At 31.3% G+C, this 21,886-nt stretch overlaps 2 protein-coding genes across 5 annotated transcripts in view; one reads left to right on the top strand and one right to left on the bottom strand.

The window, feature by feature from the left end:
• The window catches only part of LOC134707271 (transforming growth factor beta receptor type 3-like), a 62,372-nt gene extending 56,634 nt beyond the window's left edge, over positions 1–5,738 (bottom strand). The window contains exons 1-2 of one of the 4 annotated variants that reach the window (XM_063566898.1): positions 5,649–5,738; positions 4,712–4,884 (exon numbers count right to left, since the gene is read on the bottom strand). In XM_063566898.1, the coding sequence (XP_063422968.1) occupies positions 4,712–4,778 (67 nt within the window). In that variant the 5' untranslated portion in view covers positions 4,779–4,884; positions 5,649–5,738. Of the gene's footprint in view, positions 1–4,711; positions 4,885–5,285; positions 5,558–5,648 lie in introns of those variants that run through there. The other 3 variants (XM_063566895.1, XM_063566896.1, XM_063566899.1) reach the window with 3 other exon arrangements.
• Positions 5,739–10,265: 4,527 nt separating this feature from the next.
• On the top strand, positions 10,266–15,319 carry LOC134707269 (cyclin-dependent kinase 9-like). The gene is made up of 4 exons (XM_063566893.1): positions 10,266–10,471; positions 11,940–12,024; positions 13,007–13,097; positions 14,460–15,319. The coding sequence occupies exons 1-4, from the start codon at positions 10,293–10,295 to the stop codon at positions 15,302–15,304; spliced, it is 1,200 nt and encodes a 399-aa protein (XP_063422963.1). The 5' UTR covers positions 10,266–10,292; the 3' UTR covers positions 15,305–15,319.
• The last annotated feature ends 6,567 nt before the right edge of the window (positions 15,320–21,886 follow it).

The following is a 21,886-nucleotide window of genomic DNA, read 5'->3' as shown; positions in this document are numbered from 1 at the left end:
AGGCAAAATAAAGTTAGAGACTAGAAATGAAAAATTTAGCAATATTTCCTTCGGTAGAAGGGCATAACTCTAGAACGGTAAAAGTGACGCCACTAGAAATCAATCACATTCTGTGTGTTGAGGTAATAAGCATTCTGTATAGGTTTCATAACATTTGGATGGGCCAAACTAAACAAATAGGAGAACAGAAATGAAAAATTCAGCAATATTTCAATTTGTAAAGGGGCATAACTCTAGAACAGTAAAAGTGATGCCACCAAATTTCAAACTTGGACTTTTTAAAGGTAATTAGCATTGTGTATAAGTTTCATAACATTTGGTTAATGCAAACTTAAGTTAGCGAACAGGGAAGTAAAATTGCTGAAAAAGGGGCATAACTCTAGAACGGTAAAAGTGACATCACCAAAATTCAAACTTGATCTGTGTTTTGTGGTATCACAGAATATGCCTTTTTTTAAACCAAACTGTACCTGTCATAAGTAGCAAGAGTACCACTTATATCTAGCATGACCTGCTAATTACCCTTCCTCAGCATCAAAGTTAAGTCCTATCCACCTTTTGGTGGTGTTTATGTCCACTAATCTTTGGTTTTCAATAGTAGCCTAATGTTTTGTGGATTACTGTTTTGTCTTTTTACCCCTATTGTTGTCCATAAATTAACTCATGTTTTTTTTAATTTGTCCTTCTCTTGGTATCTTTTCCGCCCTTTTCTTATGCTATCAAGGTTATAGTGCAAACACATGTGATGGTCTAATTATATATATAAGCACTTAATGGATCATATAACAGGGAGATTTTTAAATTGAAGAAACAGGCCTAAGAGACTACTTAAAACAAAATGTGTCATAAACGTAAAGCTCCAAATAGTCTAAATGGCTCATCTGGCATAGATATACCATATTGATTTGCCTATAAAATGAAGATAAAATAAACTATTTGCTTCCCCCTCAAATCAAATGGACCTCACCTTAGCAGCCATAAAAATATCAACAACCAATCAAATTATTTAATGATCTCAATTTATTCCTTGATTAATTTAGCTAGTATTTGTATAATAAACTCTATAAATTATTATTTTCAGGAAAATATCAAAAGCTCATAAAAATCCTTTTAATAAATAGGTATTAATACCAATGAGAAAGAATCCTTACAGAACTGAGAAAATCTTGACTTTCTTGCATTTATCTACAGTTTTATAAAACTTTCAACTTATATATTTGCATTAATATTTTTTATCAAAATAATAAAAATATAAATCCCTGATGAAAGGTCTACAAGTTACATCTCAACAACGATAAAAGCTGAAACCATGAAAATTAAACCTGACATAGAAAACAACAACTCTTAATTTTAAAAGAGTTCATAAACACTTTCATGTTAATGAGCGATCACTTTTTGACAGCTGCCCGTGGTACATCCCCAAATCAATAACTGATTTTTCTTTTAAAAATCCAATTTTCTAAAAATCTAAACATTCTAAAAATCCTTTATCATCATATCTAAGGAGTAGAGCTAGTTACCCCAATTACAGACCTGTAAACAAAGTGAAGGTGAATTCAATTGTTTGAGTAAATATAATGTGCATGCATCGCTAAATGTATAATTATTCGAAATTAATTTAGTCCTATTTTTTCAACTTTATTTCATTATTACATATAATATGCTACCACTCACAAGGAAATTTTGGTTGAAAAGTAGAGAATATGGTATATAAAGTACATTTCAAAAACAAATATCTGCATAGCCATACATTTGTAGGTGGATCCTGCCACCCCCTCTTATGTGGGATAAAAAAAAAAGGGAATCACTGAAGCATGACTGCAGTGGGCACCCTCATTATGGCAGTCAGTGGGACAACCCTTATAACAGTTCTGTATCAGCCACTGATTTGTGGTCAAGGATCGGCCAGAGTGTTGACTTCATTTTCCAAATTATGCACAAAACATCAGGTTTAACTCAATTCACCAACATCATATACATTTCTAATGATGCAATTGGTGAAAGTCCTCTTTAACTGAAACAATTAGACATTTTAAGTTTTTAACCTAAGTTTTCATAAAACATTCACAACAATGTAATTATGTATGATTATTTACTAAATGGTTCAGATGTTTCTGAGAATAGATGAAGATCTTTAAGATAAAATAGAAATACAAGTACAGTGTTACCTGCCTAATCCAACACCTGATCAGTATTCCAACATCCTACTTTAAACAACAAATTTTCATGGTCCCAAAATATGCCTATTCTTGCAGAAAAAAACTGAGTATTCCGACATTCTGCTAAATCCAACATTTTTTTCTGGTCCCCTATTGTGTTGGATTAGGCAAGTTCCACTGTAAACAATTGTTATTTGATTGGCAAATGGACTTTTACAATCCAATGGAGTATTGGTCCTTGCAGAGATAGTTTTTCTATTGCCAATAATTTTTGCTGCTAATATATATAATTTACTTCAAATTAAGAATTTGTAAGATAATGAGAAATATTATAATTGTTTGAAAAGACACCATATACATGTAGTGTCAATAACTCATACACGGAGTCAATTGACTGCTTCAGCTTGTTTAGTTTTCAATAGAACTTTTATTGCTGATCAAGTCAAAGGAGTAGTTAAGGGCGGATTTTGGCCTAAAATTTCAGGTTCATCTAAGGAAAACTTTTTTGGACACTTTTTAAAAACTTAAGTGTCTATTTCAATTGATTTGATTAGTTGATGTGAAAGATTTCAACTGATTTAATCATTAAAAACGCCATGATTCAAGCTTAAATATGAAAATTCTATCAAATATGCCAAAAAACGTCACTTTCCAGATGTTTTTTGTCAAAAATGACCGTGTTCATCCTCAACCTTTGTATATGTTTTGTATTACATTTGTATTATCAAATACAACTTATATTTCAATATTATGAATGAACACGAATGCAGCCACTTTCATTTTAGACGGAAACCGTCTAAAAATTAACCAAAATGCTAAAATTTTTAAGATTTCAGTAATTTCACGATATTTGTGCATTGCATTGTCAAAAACAGCTCATATTTTTGTAGCAGAAGCATTTTACTTTCCAAAATATAGCTTAAAGATTACATTTTCACAATTTTCTAAAACTGCTATATTTCGGGGCCAAAAAGGGGTCTAACTGAACCTACTCCTTTGTCATCTATCATTTCAATTTTCCACTTGTTCACATAAATGGTAAAAAAAAATCTATTGTATCTTGTCCAGCGTATCAAAAAAAGTCTCCATTAGCTAATATTTTACTAGGGTTTACATAAATTTTAATTCTTTTTCAACAAAATAGGTTTATATGAACTAATATATATTGTAATATGGCTAATTTTATTCTTGTATATAAAAGTAATCCAGTTTTTACTAAACTGCTTTATCAAAATAGCCATAATTAGAAATCTAACGTAAAAGTCCTTACTTCTGTAAAAAGTATACAGGAAAATAAAGTCCTTCTAACATCCTACAATTATTTTAACAAACACTCAAATTTTCAACTTGAGTAAAGACTTGACAAAACTTGAACTTCAAATACAATATTTTCCTCCTGTTTAATTTGAATGAAGAAATTAAAACTCAATATCTATCCCGAGATCACAAAGCAAACATTAAATAATCCTTACTAGTGTTGGTATCAACTTAAGACTTTTTAAAATATTAAATACTGCAGACAAATGCTAAAATTGGATGCACTGTGTGTCTCAAGTTCTAGTACATCTACTAATTCAGATAAATATATACATGTACATGTAAATCATTCATACAAGTACATACCTCTAAATTCATATATATTATAGATGCATTTGTATTATACGTTTTTGAATATTATTTAAAATATGAAATTCCTCATATTTCAGGTTTACATGTAGTTTTAAAGATATTCTAATTCACCATAGATCTTACATAAATAATATGAACCTTAGGGAGCTACCATTTGATTTTTATGGGGGGGATAGGATGAAATTTGAAAAAAATAGGCAGGACAGGAGTTTTGAGTAAAAAAAAACAGGCAGGATGAGACACTTGCAAAAAAAAAAGTCAGGATGACAGTTTATGTAAGTAAAATAAAAGCAGGACTAGATAGAGTGAAAAATAAAAATGCAGGACAGAGATTACAACTAAAAAAAGGCAGGACAAAATTTTTCATCCTAGCCACATCCCCCCCCCCCCCCATAAAAATCAAATGGTAGCTCCCTTAACAAATATACAAACCAAAATTACTTTTGCAACTTACTGTTTTATATTTTAGTCAATTTTTGATTATCTATATAATTTGACCATGTTTACAGAAGATTAGAGGAATTTAAACATGTTTAACAATATTGTTATCATCTGACTTTACCTATATTTACATTAAATATTTTATTATTATCATCATTTTGAAACTAAATTATGCTTCTAAATTTAAAGTATTTCATTCATAAAAAATACTTTTCCATTTTATTTTTCCTGTAAGCATGGTTAAAAGATTAAATGATTGGTTGCCTGCAAGTTTCTTTACAATTCCCACATGCCCTCTAGATATATATCTCATCAGTCACTACTAGAACAAAATAACTTGCAAATTTAAATGCCCTGATTTATACAAACTAAGAAAATATTTTCAATACACAGCAATCATCACCAATCAATGTCAATATCATAAATACAGCAACAAGGATCATCCAAACATCTTTCTTATATTATTGTTTATTTACACTTACCAACTTGTATTAAGCCAACACTAGTATATATTCCCAAAGCAAAAAGCAAAATATACAGCGTATGCATTATCTGGTTATCTCTTGTCCTCACATTGGTCAGGCTGGTCAGATAATCCAAACAAAGATGTGTATTCCTCGGTCAGAGCACCAACAAAACCCTTGACCTATTTAATCTGAGAAGAAAAAAATTGCGCTCATCAGCTAAATAATGATACTTGTTATGCTAATGTTGTTGCTTAAAAAACACAGCACAGCAAACTGTTTAATCCCTTTTAATTCTTGCAAAATTATTTTGTTATTGTATACAATCTAAAATCAAATTGTAGATTGAGTAAACAAACACATTCCTGAAATGTAGTTGACCTCAGTTTTGGCCAGGTTTACCCTGCAACACAAAAGGTCACAGGTTTATTTGGCCTTATTCCAAATCTATTTCAAACATTTTAAAATGACTCCTAAAATTATGATTATAATTTTTGCTTAATATCTATCAAATATTACATGTGTCAAACTATTGATTAGGTATAGTGATTGCCAAATATTAAATGTTGTGTGTTTGTGTATTGCAACTTACATGTGATAAACAGTACTGCGTTTGTTTACATATTATCATGTATCACTATCTGTCATTGGGCTATAAAAAGCTTACATCCATAAAATCAATTAATTAAATCCTCAAGTATTATTTCAATAAAATAACAAATGTAAACACAAATTTCCCACCAAAAAATTACGTTGTGTATTGAATGTTGTTTTACTTTGCATGTAATTGACACATTTCCCTATAAGGATATTCTACGTCACAAGCACCTGCCGAAAGCACCATCTGGCGATTTGCAAGATCAGTACCGACAACTTTTAAAGTTTTTCTGAAAATGATTTTCTAGTCGAGAACAAATTACTGATAATAAAATTATAAAATGCAATAAGTGGGTACCTCCGGTAATAGTGATACGATCTAGGATGAAGAGTGTGGAATACAATTAGTTAAGCATTGAATGATCTTGAATGCTTCTGACTGCTTTAATATAATGTTATTGGGGTGAAAAGGCGTTGACTCAAATTATTTATAAACTGAAAAACCAACATTCAATTCTTTGTATAGTGACATTGCTACAATACAAACAGGCATGACATTAACTTAATCGAACACTTCGTCTTTTTGGTGTTGTTTCTTTTCTTTTTTATATATATTACAGCTAATTTCCTAATGCATGTAAAGCAAAACTTTGGTTGGCTTGCTTGCTTTGTTTGTATAATTGTTTATGCTAGCTTTGAAAATAAGATTGACATCTTAAAACAATATATATAGACATTGTTTAACCTGTGTATATATAATATTTGAATTTAATTGGGTGTTATCCTAATGATTGTACAATATAAAAACAAAACAAGCAAGCTAACTAAAGTCTTGCTCTACATGCTTTTGGAAATTAGCTGTAATAATGTATTTATATTGTGTCATAGATCAAATTTATTCGTTCACGGTGGCATGATGCTTATACTTGTTTGGTTTTTGTGTGTGGGTTTGGTTTTTTTTTACAAAATTGAATCACATACGGCCATAGAAATAAATAAAAGAACTTTGAAATAGAATATAAATGTTCTAGCGTACCGGTTACAGTGCTGGCGATTTGGTGTCACGATATCTCCAATCCCGGCGAGGGAAGAGCAAAAAAATTGCAAAAGCAAATTTATAGATCTTACATTGTTGGGTTGATGTTTAGACGAGTTATAGTTATATATATAATTTATCATATTTTTATTTATTTTGAAACGAATAAAGATTTTTTTTAAGTACCTTTATATTAACCAGTGATACTGAGTTATCCTTTCATTTTTGCTGCACTGGGATATTCAACATGCATACTTGAGTGGTTGACGGTTTTTTGCTGTTTTTTGCTGTTTCTCAGTCATATTTGTTTTTCTATTATTATTTCACCCTTCACGATACACTTTTGAGTCCACAAACCCGAATCCGTTTTTGAACATTTTATTTGGATTCTGTTGGCTTGTTGAGAAGAACTTGACAACGGCCTGAAAGAAAAAGCCAATGCCATAATGCTTTAGAACTTGTGGTTAAGCGTGCGTTAACGTACGTGGAGACTGTTGTTTTGCGGTGTTTTTTTTTCTTGTGTTGGGCCGTTACACAATTATTCCATTGATTGTTTAACCCGGCCACATTCTTTATGTTTCCTGCCCAAAAAGACGTGAGCCTGTAGCCCGTGGTTGTCGTTGGTTCGTGTCTTTTCGTACATTGCCTTTAGATTTCTCAATTGAATTGACTCATAGTTTTCATGTCGAGTCAGTTTATAGCCGACCACACGATATTATGTATAGGGTTTTTCTCATTATTAAAGGCCGTACAATTGCCTATATAATTCCTTTGTTTTTCTTCTTTATTTAATCCAAAGATTTTATTCGGGAATCTCACAAACATGTTTACCATCAAACATCATACCATATCTTCTTTTTTATATTAACACTGCCGCATTTTTGCGCTTGTTACAAGTCAGGAGCCTCTGGCCTTTGTTAGTCTTGTATTATTTTAATTCATTAGAGTTCATTATCACTGAACTAGTATATATTTGTTTAGGGGCCAGCAGAAGGACGCCTCCTGGTGCGGGAATTTCTCGCTACATTGAAGACCTGTTGGTGACCTTCTGCTGTTGTTTTTTTTTTCTTTGGTCGGGTTGTTATCTCTTTGACACATTCCCCATTTCCATTCTCAATTTTAATTTCTTCAAACAAAAGGGCCGAAACAATCAAATGTGAAGGTACACGTACGAAAAGTTAGCTCTCGTGTAAGAATAAGAACGTATTTAAACCATAGATATATTAGAGCACTAACCAAAAGACCAGCAATCTTTCTACCTCCTCACTGAGACTACTATAACTACTATGTGTTATAGTAGTCTCAGCTCCTCATAAGGCAAGATAAACACTGTCAATCCCATAAAGAAGGGATCGATATGATCACGAAATAACACTCTCAACACACATATTAAAACCATGATCAAATTAATATAGAAAGGCTGTATTGCTGTTCTTAATTTTAACTTATCAGTGTCAAAATGCACATCACTGGTGCAGGAAACATTGCTTCCGTTTGATTGATTTCAGTGACATATTCCCCTGCATGGAAACTCTTTTCAATATGCATTTGAGTTATTGTGACTAGCCTGTATGGTATTAAATGATATTTTTTTTTCATGGAACCTAAAGAAAAAAGAAGATGTGCTATGATTGCCAAAGAGACAACACTTCACAAGTGACAAAATGACATAGAAATTAACAACTACAAGTCACCGCAACACCTTCAACAACGAGCCGTCAAAGTCCATACCGCATAGTCAGCTATAAAAGCCCGGAAAAAATGAACGAAAGACAAATATGCGAAGGCCGTACGGTGACCTATAGTTTTTTTTAAATGTCTGTGTCATTGGGGTGTCCATGCATGCTAATACTAATCTGGTGACCACTTTTAAATAATTTTAAACCATTTAAGTGGAATATGACAGCATTACATATAATTTATGAATACAATTTTGCGGATTGAAATTTGCATATTCTTTCATATTTGGATTACTGTTGTTCAGTATGGGGAAACTGTAACAAGTTTTTAGTTGACAGTTTACTAAAATTGCAAAAAAGGGCAGCTAGAATTATTTTAAACGAACACGATATTCGTAAACCATCCATTGAACTATTTAAGGAATCTGGAATGATTCCTGTTACTAAGAGAATATCTTACCACAAATCATTATTAATGTATAAATCAAAACACCAACTGGCACCAAAATATTTATCAAATCTTATTGTGCCTACAAGTAGTAAACAATCGTACAATACTCGACTTTCATCATCGGATAATTTTATTGTCCCTAAATCAAATACAGAATTATACAAATCAAGTTTTTCTTTTAGTGGTCCAAAATTGTGGAATTCATTGTCCAGTGAAATTAAAAAATCAAAAAGTATATCTGCATTTAAAATCTCTTACAAGTCATTTTATTTTGAAAAGTGTTAAATTTTTAAGTTAAGCCACAATGTATACCATAGGTGTTGTTGTTGTTGTTGTTGTTGTTGTTGTTGTTGTTGTTGTTGTTGTTATATTACTTTCTATACGTCTATTCTTTACATGTGTGTAATAGTAGATTAATTATGTTTTATTCATATTGTTAACATTGTATGTATATATAGAGAGCCTTATTGAAAATTGGTTTAATCAAAATAAGTTACTCTCTTAATTTAAATAAAGCTATAATTATTATTATTATTAGACCCCGATACCATTTCTATAGTGGCTGGATGCAGCCATCTCGCCTTTTCGCGTTTTCGCGTTTTCTCCTTTCACTTTCACGCGAAAGAAATTGAGAAATCGAGAAATTGAAATCGAGAAATCGAGAGAGAAATTGAGAAATCGCGAAATCGGAAAATCGGGAAATCGGGAAATCGAGATATCGAGAAAGCGAAAACGCGAAATCGAGAAATCAAAAAAGCAAAACCGCGAAAATGAAAACGCAAAAACGAAAACGCGAAAACGGGAAATGAAATAGATTTATCGATTTCGCGTTTTCGATTTCTCGATTTCTCCATCTCCCGATTTCCCCGATTTCTGGATTTCACCTTCTCGATTTCTCGATTTCCCGATTTCTCGATTTCTCGATTTCGCGTGAAAGTGAAAGGAGAAAACGCGAAAAGGCGAAATGGCCGCATCCGCCCACATACATTTCAATTTTAGTTTTCCATAATTATACTCATCAAAATGAAAATTAAAAACGAAAAGTCCGAAAGCCAAAGTAAAAGGTGTCAATGTATAAAAGCTACATGATCTTTTGTTTTAGATTTTAATAGATTTATTAACTTTTTAGTGTTAAAAGCTTTCTATTTTACTCTAAAACCAGATGTCAGTGCTCACATGCACGTGTTTCTATCCATTGGAAGGTCAATTATCTATATAGGGCCTTCCAATGGGTACCATGACAGCTACTTTTGCATATGTACTATTTCTGCACTATTTCTGTACTTAAAATCTGTAGTACTGGAAATTATTATGATTTAGTACTATTTCTTTACTTTAGAATTATTGTAATATTTAGGTACTTGTTTTTTTCTAGTACTTGGCCAAGTTTTTACTTAAAATATTGGTACAAAACTAATACCAATAATGATCACAGTATTCCATGTTTTAACATCATAACTTTATGAGATTTGAAGAAGAAAAACTTTCAAAATGCTGAAAATGTAACCATGCAACAAAAAATCTGTAGTACTAGAGACATATAATGTATTATATGTCTCTGGTAGTACTTAAATTTCAAGTACAAATCATGTACTGTAAAATACAGGTGCCTAAATATTGCAATAGTTTTAAAGTAACAAAATAGTACTGAATATTAGAAGCAGATTTCCAGTACTATAGATTTTTAGTACAGACATATAGTACCTATGCAAAAGTAGCTGTCTAGAAATAGCGTCAAGTGCTTGTGTGTGTGCCTTAGCGCGGAATTTTGTGTTTGTTCGGTAAGGCACTCCGTGGTTTACAATTTTGAGCAATCTGTCTTTCCGGCTAATAAATATGCAAGGGAAAGACCAAAAAGACCATCACTCTTTTTCTCGTTCGTCAGAGTCTGCTGAAGCAGCGTCTGGTGGTGCATTTAGAAGAGATACATCATATGATGATAATTTTAACTATCCATACTGTCAAGATATTAATAAATATGAAAAACTGTGTAAAATTGGACAAGGAACATTTGGGTGCGCAGTCTTCTTTTCTTCTATTTATTGTCATTTATCTAACAAGAATATATAAGACAACCCATAAATTAAGAATAGGTAACGCCCAAAAAAAATAAACTCTTCTTATTCTTGTTTTGAAATACAATATTCCTTCTACATACAATGATTACATCCTTGTCAACAGGTTATATACTCCCCCCCCCCCCCCCCCCCAAGAAAAAAAAGAGGAATATCCCTTCCATGAGGGACTGTCCCTTGGACAAGTTGTCTACTGTTGCATAGAGAAATAGAACTTATATTTCTTTATGTATTTTCTTTAATATAAAAAATATTTGTAATTAATATGCCTGTCTGTTTGTTTGTTTTTGTTTGGTATTTTAGTAACAATCCTATTGTTTGGATTTTAGACTAATTCTTTTAAAAAAAATATCAGAAAAGTTAATTGTTATTAAGTTGTTCCAAATATAATATTTTTTTCCCTTGAAGTTATAAAAACAGTACACAGGTTTGTGTTTACATATCAGTCAAGCAGCAAAAATCTCAAATGCTGTTTGACACTAACTTCGACATATATTACAAGTAAATACAATTAAAATAAACGTTTAATGTAAAATAAGTAAAAATTAAACTACATGGGGGGTCATTCATTGTTGCCCCTGAAATGTCATGTTTTGAAAATTTGCAAACTATATCAGGTAGAGAGAAATTTTGTTAAGGAAACTTTAAAGTCTTTAGTTAAACATGTTAAAAGAGAAACTCTTTCATTCATGTCATTAGTTAAAATGTTTTAAAAGATATATAATAAAAATAAGACATCATGGATGAATAGTCAACAGTGACCCCTTATAGGAGTTTAATATTGCCCTTGCTGGACTAATTTCACTCATTTTTAGTGAACTTTAATAGATAGAGAAAACTAGAAAACTATATCATGGTGAGTGAATGTTTTTGAAGGAGACTTTCAAGTCTTTAGTTAAAAATGAGAAAATTTACATCATGTACATGTCTTAGGAATTTAATAATTATAATTATTGCATGTCCTAAAAATCACCCTGTAATTGTTAACATCCCTTCAATAACTTTAAAAAATCCAAAATGTGTCTACCAGGTATGTTGTTCTCTCTCTACAAGGAATCAAAAATATGTTCAGATATTGTCTAGCTGTGGAATTGTAGCTCTTATTTTGCTTATAATATTTTTTGACAACGGTCAAATTATTGTCAAAAAATATCAAAAAGGATCAAATGAGAGTTCTATGATTACACAGCAAGAAATTGTCATGATTGCAAGATTTACTGTCATGATGAATAAATGTTACTTCAGAATTAAAATCATTTTTCTAAAATAAGGGTTGATTATATTAACATCTTTATATATCTACATCCTATTCATATTATTTAGGTTTGCCTCTGAATAATTTACTACATTACATGTACAAAGAAATACAGTAGGATGTACTTATTCATAACTTTTTTTTTTATTACAGAGAAGTTTTCAAGGCCAGAGACAAAAGCAATAGAAAGACAATGGTAGCAATGAAAAAAGTGTTGATGGAAAATGAAAAAGAAGGTGTAAGTTATTGTATTGTTAATGAAAAACAGGATTAAAAAGAGTATTATGCATACCTCTAAACTCAAGTATAAAAATGCACATTTGGATTTGTACAGAGCATATTATCGCATAATCTTAAGAAATTCATTTTTGGAGTTACTAGATATTAATCTGTTAATGTTAGCAGAAAATTAATTAAATATTCGCATACATATTTAATTGATACAAAATTAAAAAAGTATTTTATCAGTATCTTATGTTTGTGTAATTAATTGAATAAAATATATATGGTACTTGGTGTGTATTAAAGTGTTACACAGAGAATTACCACATTTTTTCAAATACTGTAGTATTATTCCATTCTTTCTTTATATGAAAAAAAGAAGATGTGGTATAATTGCCAATGAGACAACTCTCAACCAAGAGATCAAATAATATAGAAGCTAATAACTTTGGCCTTCAACAATAGAAAAAGCCATTCTTCATAGTCAACAATAAAAGGCTCTGTAAGGCAAGTACTAATACAATACAAGTATTGCTTGACAACTGTGATGATTTACCAACAATTACACCTTTGGTATCAACTGGAATCACCTCATCCATAGTATAATGCCAATCGTAATTGACCACAGTTGATATTTCTTGTATTACATAATTGAACTGACAATTTATTACACAGCTCTTCACTACACAATTTCTTGACCTCAAGAGCATACATATAGTTATATACCCCTGCTTTACAAAAGTGGGGGTATACTGTTTTACTTCTGTCTGTCTGTCTGTCTGTTTTGTTAGTTTGTCCATCCATCCATCTGTCTGTCTGTCTCATTTAAATATTTTTCGGCCTATTTTTCTCAGGATCTACATTACAAGGATTTCTGAAATTTGGTTTCAGGGTTTATATAAGTTAGCTTTATGGTGTGATGCGTTTTCAGATTCATAATTTTTGAGTGATTACAAATACATTTTACTTGAAGATTTTTTTTTTAATTTTTTTTTCAGTTCCCAATAACTGCTCTGAGAGAAATCAAAATCCTTCAGCTGCTTCGACATAATAATGTTGTTGATTTGATAGAAATATGTAGAACAAAAGGTTTGTTAGTTATTTAGGTAATGTAAAATATAAAACAACAACCTACAACAATTCACTGAGTTGAAGGGATACCTGAAATCTAACAGCTTATAACTTTAAAAAGTGATTGATTAATCATGTTTTAATAGCTGCTAATTTCCAGTTTCTTAAAACAACAATCATGATATTTTTTGAATGAATATGTTTCATAAATATGTCCAGGTTGAAAAATCTTCCTAAGAATGTTGAATCTGTAGATTTAACACTTATAAATCCTGACCAAGTAAGTTGCTTTTAATCTTATTTGTCTCTCCTGTCTTGTAAGTGAATCAAAGGGATCCTTCATTTTATGATTTTCATCATGTTTCTGTCTTTGTTTATGTTTAGGTTAAGTCAGTAAACTCTATACTGACAGGTTGCATGCTGCAAACAAGTTATAGGATTTATCACCATGATCTCATTAACCACATTTTCATGATTTAGCAATTGCTTGAACTGTTTTTTTTAATTTCTTTTTTCATGCGAAATATCCCTTATTTTGAGTACTAAACATTATAACTATATTTGGTGTATGGGATCATTGCAAGGTCTCAAGACTCATCAGTTAGTGTTCACTTGACCTTTAGCTCATTTCATGGTCAATATTTATATGTCTCATATCTTCAAAAAACCATAATAGTAAGAAATAACAACAGGGTCAAAAGTGCAAAGAATTTCAAGAGCTACTTCTTTTTATCTTCCAAAAAAATAATCAGATGTCATTGACACAAATTAATGGTTAATGACTATTTTAAAGTTTTTGAAAATTTTAACAGAAAGATAGAAAATGTAAGCAGTAAAAATTAACAAGATCAGCTTAAACGCCTTGATATGATTCAAACTATAGGATGACTCTTTATAGGAGTTATTGCCCTTAAATAATGATTTACAACTTTAGATTTTGCTTATTGTAATGAAAACTATAATAGATTTTGAGAAACAGTACACAGCAAAAATGTTGACTTATACAAAAGAATAACTTGAATGCAAATTTGACAGAACCTTTTAAGGTAGAATAACTGTATATCAAAATCTTGGATTGTAAGATAACATTACACAATCAGTCTAGTTCTTTACTTAAATCTCCAAATTTGAGACAGATAGGCAATTAATGTATAAGACTTTATTTGGATGAAGAAAAGTTATGATTAATTGCATTACCCGGTAGTGAGACTGTTTTATTTTTTTCAACTGTTTAATAGCTATATGCATATAATGGGGAATACATCTTAAAGAACAAATTTTACAAACAAAGATAAGCTATTATAATACACTAGTCTCCAAAAGAAGCCCTCTACTTTAGTGTTGTTTCTAGTTGTAATTGTTTTCCATTTTCTATTTCAGCAACACCATACAATAGGAATCGAGCAAGCTTTTATTTAATCTTTGAATTTTGTGAGCATGATCTGGCTGGTTTGCTGAGTAATGCTAATGTAAAATTTAACCTTGGCGAAATCAAAATGGTTATGAAACAACTTTTTGAAGGTTTATACTACATTCATGAAAGTAAAATATTACATCGCGACATGAAAGCTGCTAATATACTTATAACAAAAAGTGGAGTTTTAAAACTGGCAGACTTTGGATTAGCTAGAGCATTTAGTTATAGATTGCCACACGAAAAACAGAACAGATATACCAATCGTGTGGTCACTCTGTGGTATCGTCCTCCAGAATTACTGCTTGGAGCAAGGGATTATGGACCAGTGATTGATTTGTGGGGTGCTGGATGTATTATGGCAGAATTGTGGACACGGACTCCAATAATGCAGGGAAAGACTGAACAACATCAGCTACAATTGATAACACAATTATGTGGCTCTATATCAAAAGATGTTTGGCCAAATGTAGATCGACTTGACCTGTTTAATGAAATGGAGATGCCTCAAGGTCATAAAAGAAAGGTGAGGGACAGATTGAAACCTTATCTAAAAGATGCCCAAGCAATTGATCTGTTGGACAAACTTTTATCATTGGACCCTGCAAAAAGACCAAATGCAGATCTGGCTTTGAATCATGACTTTTTCTGGACAGACCCAGATGTAATAGACTTGGGTAAAATGCTTTCACAACACAGCACCTCAATGTTTGAGTACTTAGCTCCTTCAAGGAGACCAGGCCAACCAGTACCTCAACATAGACCAACTAGACCACCCAACGCAGAACATCATTTTGAAAAAATCTATTGAGTCTTTGTTCATCTGTAGGAACTGTGCTTTCTGATAAAATCAGTTACTAGGTTAAATTCATTTTGTCAAATTTTTGGTGCTACTTTATGAAATATGTTTTCTATGTATGATAGGCAAGAAAGTCTAATGATTTTCATGTGATTATAGGAAGAGCAGTATTTGTAAAAAAAATGATATTGTTATTATTCATATTTGTTTCAAGTATTTAATTTTGTTATCTTTTATATTTGTTCACAAAAAATAATTAAATTTTTGTATTCTAATGTGTTCCTTTTCTTATAAAACAACAAAATATAATGAAAGTAGTCTATTGCAAATATTCTATAACCATATATATTTTGAAAGAGCAGTTTAGTAAGTTTGAAGTTCTCTTTACTTCTGACCTGCTTGTTGTACCTAGTTTTGGCATATGTTACCCACTGTAAAAATAAACCACAGTCATCATTAATATATTATTATTGGTAATATGCTGATGAAATCATTGATGAAATAGATGGAGTGGGTAACAATAAATATGGAAATCCATTTCCATGAAATTACTGATAAGAGATACAGATAAATCCCAGAAAGCTAATGTACAGTATAAAAATAAGTCTAAGCTTTAAATGAAATGTCTTATTAATAAAGTTACCAAAAAAAAAAAACAGTTCAATTTACAAAACTTTTTCCTCTTTTATAAAACAGTTTTAACATCTTTGATAAATACTAAGAATATTATTTTTAATATCTTAGATTGAGTAAAACATATAACTATTCATCAGGTTTGTGATAATTTGTTTTTAGATATAAATGTACATGTGTATGCAGACAAGAAAGCGTGTTTATTTAACATTTGAACCTAAACTTGTGTACACACTGAGATACTTTTTCAGAATCTTGCTCCACTTTCAGCATCATTCTCGAGTGATTACAAGAGAGAAAAAAAAAATTTAGCTTTCCTCTAAACTATATGGGTAGATATGAGTTTATTTAAAGATTGAAAAAATTTAACAATATTCTCCTTTAAAGGTTTTGATATAATCAATCATTTACTTTCAAATATAAAAAAAGAAGATGTGGTATAACTGCCAATGAGACAACTCTCCACAAGAGACCAAATGACACAGAAATTAACAACTATAGGTCACCATATGGCCTTTAACAATGAGCAAAGCCCATTATGAAAGATGTTCACTTTGGTTGTTAGGAATGGGAAGTGGACTTCTGAACAAATGCTTACTTCTCCCTTTAAGGTACATTTTAAAAGTATAAAAAATAACCTGACCTTTTGTTGCTGATGTTCAAATTAATATTGGACTAGTTCTATTTATTGTTACACATGTATACATTTTTGTACAAAGCATATCCCAACCAGTAAATTCCAAGCATTAGAAAACAGAAAGTAGGTGACCTAAAATTGATTTTAATCAATTATTTTAGCTCTGGTTGATATTTGTCTGATTGCTCAGATTGGCATTCATACAGCATCTCCTTATTTTTATTGTCTCGCCTATGACAAAGTCAAAGAATGCAAATCATAGGAATTGCAATTATTCAACAGCAGGCAGTGACAGCTTGAACCATTTATAGCGGCTTGGCCTTATATTATAAAAGGTAGAAGACCTGGATGCTTTATACCAAGTACACAGATACCTTATGTTAGAAATTCTGTTGATCATATGTCCGTTATGCTTTACCTCATTTCATGGTTCAGCAACTGCTTGAAAAAAATACCGTTAGTTTGGTGTCATGCCAAATGCCAACTTATTTTAAGTAATATGATAAATCTATTTGGTGTATCCTTGTAAGGTCTACATGACCGTCAGACAGGGTTCATAGTGATCAAGGTCATGTGGTCTAGTTTGTGCCTCATATACCATAAGCAATAGGTCAATTATATTTGGTTTGGTTAATGGTTGTATGGTATACTTTTTTTGACTCCCCTGTTATTTGAAATTATAACCAATAGGTCATGACAACTATATTTGGTTAGGAGCATAATTGCATGGTGTTCATGTTGCCTGGCAGGGTTCATCTGCTAATGACATAGTTTTTATGGGTTAATTTTCAATTTTTATGCCCCACCTACGATAGTAGAGGGGCATTATGTTTTCTGGTCTGTGCCTCCATTCGTTTGTCCGTTCGTTCGTCCCGCTTCAGGTGAAAGTTTTTGGTCAAGGTAGTTTTTGATGAAGCTGAAGTTCAATCAACTTGAAACTTAGTACACTTATTGCTTATGATATGATCTTTCTAATTCTAAAGCCAAATAAGACATTTGACCCCAATTTCAGGGTCCACTGAACATAGAAAATGAAAGTGCGAGTTTCAGGTTAAAGTTTTTGGTCAAGGTAGTTTTTGATGAAGCTGAAGTCCAATCAACTTGAAACTTTGTACACTTATTGCTTATGATATGATCTTTCTAATTTTAAAGCCAAATTAGACTTTTGATCCCAATTTCATGGTCCACTGAACATAGAAAATGAAAGTGGGAGTTTCAGGTTAAAGTTTTTGGTCAAGGTAGTTTTTAATGAAGTTGAAGACCAAACAACTTGAAACTTAGTACACATGTTCCATATGGTATGATCTTTCTAATTTTAATGCCAAAATTTTTACCCAATTTCATGGTCCATTGAAAATGGAAAATGATAGTGCGAGTAGGGCATCCATGTACTTGGGACACATTCTTGTTATAGGACTACAATATTTTTGCATTCATATAATGTTATCACATTGTCAGCATCATTATTATTGGCTCAAGACATTTGGTTTCCAGACACAAACTTGAGTATAAATCTATTGATCTCTATGAAATTATTCCACAAGGCTATATACCACACCAGGAAGCTTTAAGAAGTGATTTGGGGTGTTATGATTGACTTTAGTCGTAAGTGTCCAAACTGTTAAGAAATATGGGACCAAAAACTACATTTTTCTTTTTTCTTGACAATAACTTGATGTGCATAGTTCTATACCTAAACAGGAATATGTCCATAATACACAGACCCACTAAAACTACCATTTCCTTTGTTCAGATGACCGTGAATTTGGATCAAAACTCTGATTTGGCATTAAAGTTAGAAAGATCATATTATAGGGAATATGTGTACTAAGTTTCAAGTTGATTGGACTTCAACTCCATCAAAAATATACCTCCACCAAAAACCTTAAACCTGAAGAGGGCACTACAATTTTTTATTTTCAGTGGACCCTGAAATTGAGGTAAAAACTCTGATTTGGCATTAAAATTAGAAAGATCATATCATAGGTAGCATGTAAACTGAGTTTCAAGTTGGTTGGATTTCACCTTCATAAAAATCTAATTTGACCAAAAATTTAAACCAGAAGTGGGACAGATGAATGGATGAAGAGACAGACAAATGGACGAACTGACGAACAGACAGCTGGATGAACGAACAACTGAACATACATAAACCTAAACATAATGCCTCTATAAATCTATCTGTAGGTATACAATTGAGGTCAAGATTTTGTGTATTCAGTTAAGTGTAAAATAAATTGTGTCTATTTATTTATGTTACAGGTCACAAGATAATGAACTAGTACTGGAGTTGAATCCAATCAATACTTACACGTTTGAGTGTAATTGTTTGAAAATCATGACAGTTGATAATAATACTGACTTAAAATTACATATGGGAAGAATTAGAGTATTAGCATTTCAAAAAAGTGTGGGATTCAACTAAGATATATCTATACACATCTAGACCCAAATTTTATTCAATAATTTACAACAGCATTAGATAAAAATTAAAAACTTTCAAATTTATATCAACTGATAAAATTGATGACCCATCATCATGTATATTACGTTTTATGTGCCATTTATGGACATTATGTTTTCTGATCTATGGGTCTGTTAGTCTATCCCTTAATCTGTCCTGCTTCGGGTTGAAGTTTTGGTCAAGTTAGTTTTTTACGAAGTCCACTGAACATAGAAAATGATAGTGTGATTGGAGCATCCGTGTACTATGAACACATTCTTGTTCACATTAATTCATTAAATAGTGAATTAAAAATTATGATTTACAAAGGAACTAAATGCAAGTGTGTATATCTAAAATAAAATAGTTCTTGTACCTATCTTTTCTTAATTTAAGAGAAAACCAGATGCTCAGCAGGGCGCAGCTTTATACGACCGCATATGTCAAACCCTGAACAGTTGGGGGAAATATGGACACAACATTTAAGCTTGATACAGCTCTGAATTTGGATTGTGATTAAAAAGTTGACACAAAATGGGTTTCTGACACAGAATGAATGTGGTTTAAGAACTTAACTTAAAAACTTAAAAATTTTAAAACAGACATTTACCTATTATGGTCCAATATCCAAAATCTAAATACATGGTTAGATTCAGTATATCATAGAACTCCAAGAATTCAATTTTATCAAATACTGTTCAATTTTAGACCCTTAGACCTCGATCAATGGGGGAACAATTTGATAACCGGGCCCAAATATTAAAAATCTAAATACATGGTTAGATTCAGCATATTGAAGAACCCCATATATTCAATTTTTGTTGAAGTCAAACAAAGTTTAATTTTGGACCCCGATTTGGACCAACTTGAAAACTGGGCCAATAATAAATAAATAGTTGACACAGCATAGGTTTCTGACACAGAATGAATATGTTCTAATGAACTTAAAATTTGTATTTTCTCTTAGAGCAATTCACTATGCTGTTCAATATTAATCCTCTCAAAAAAATGTTTGAAGAAATTTTCTTTTTACTTATGAAATTTCAAATGAGAAAAATTGAACCCAATTTTTTAATCACATCCCCCTTTCCCTTATTCCAAAACTAATCTCAATTAAAATATTCTAATGGAGTTTGCAACAATAACTACTCATTTAAATACATCATAAAATATTAAGATGTAAAAAACTGCTTGTTATCACTGAATGGTAAAGATTATTTAAATTTATCAGTTGGTAGTAAAAAGTGAATATACATTGTATATTGTATATAACAAAGATTTAAGTTGATTCTGGACAAAGAAAGATAACTCCAGTTAAAAAAAAAATCTTGCAATAAGATATTTCTTGCTTACTATTTTGGACAAAGAAAGATAACTCTAATTAAAAAAAAATTTGCTATTTCACAATATTGTGAAATTGGATATTTCTTGCCATTGCACAATACTGTGCAATTGAAAATACTTGCTATTGCACAACACTTAATATAATAATTTTAGATCCTGATTTGGACCAACTTGAAAACTGGGCCCATAATCAAAAATCTAAGTACATGTCTAGATTCAGCATATCAAAGAGGCCCAAGAATTTAATTTTTGTTAAAATCAAACTTAGTTTAATTTTGGACCCTTTGGACCTTAAGGTAGGCCATTTTGAAAACGGGACCAAAAATGAAGAATCTACATACACAGTTAGATTTGGCATATCAAAGAACCCCATTTATTCAATTTTTGATGAAATCAAAAATGTTTAATTTTGGACCCAGATTTGGACCAACTTGAAAACTGGGCCAATAATCAAGAATCTAAGTACATTTTTAGATTCAACATATCAAAGAACCCAACCGATTCATTTTTTGTCAAAATCAAACTAAGTTTAATTTTGGACCCTTTGGACCTTAATCATTAATGTAGACCAATTTGAAAACATGACCAAAAGTTAAGAATCTACATACACAGTTAGATTCGGCATATCAAAGAACCCCAATTATTCAATTTTGATGAAATCAAACAAAGTTTAATTTTGGACCCTTTGGGCCCCTTTTTCCTAAACTGTTGGGACCAAAACTCCTAAAATCAATACCAACCTTCCTTTTATGGTCATTAACCTTGTGTTTAAATTTCATAGATTTCTATTTACTTATACTAACGTTATGGTGCGAAAACCAAGAAAAATGCTTATTTGGGTCCCTTTTTGGTCCCTAATTCCTAAACTGTTTGGACCTAAACTCCCAAAATCAATACCAATCTTCCTTTTGTGGTCATAAACATTATGTTTAAATTTCATTGATTTCTATTTACTTAAACTAAAGTTATTGTGCGAAAACCAAGAATAATGCTTATTTGGGCCCTTTTTTGGCCCCTAATTCCTAAACTGTTGAAACCAAAACTCCCAAAATCAATCCCAACCTTTCTTTTGTGGTCATCAACCTTGTGTCAAAATTTCATAGATTTCTATTAACTTAAACTAAAGTTATAGTGCGAAAACCAAGAAAATGCTTATTTGGGCCCTTTTTGGCCCCTAATTCCTAAAATGTTGGGACCTTAACTCCCAAAATCAATACCAACCTTCCTTTTATGGTCATAAACCTTGTGTTAAAATTTCATAGATTTCTATTCACTTTTACTTAAGTTAGAGTGCGAAAACTAAAAGTATTCGGACGACGACGACGACGACGACGCCAACGTGATAGCAATATACGACGAAAATTTTTTCAAAATTTGCGGTCGTATAAAAATCTAAGTACATTTTTAGATCCAGCATATCAAAGAATGCCAAGGATTAAATTTTTGTCAAAATCAAACTAAGTTCAATTTTGGACCCTTTGGACCTTAATGTAGACCAATTTGAAAACAGGACCAAAAATTAAGAATCTACATACAC

This window comes from Mytilus trossulus, chromosome 2 (genome assembly GCF_036588685.1).
Source record: "Mytilus trossulus isolate FHL-02 chromosome 2, PNRI_Mtr1.1.1.hap1, whole genome shotgun sequence".
NCBI classification, from domain to species: domain Eukaryota; kingdom Metazoa; phylum Mollusca; class Bivalvia; order Mytilida; family Mytilidae; genus Mytilus; species Mytilus trossulus.
This window is presented reverse-complemented; position numbering and strand designations above follow the sequence as displayed.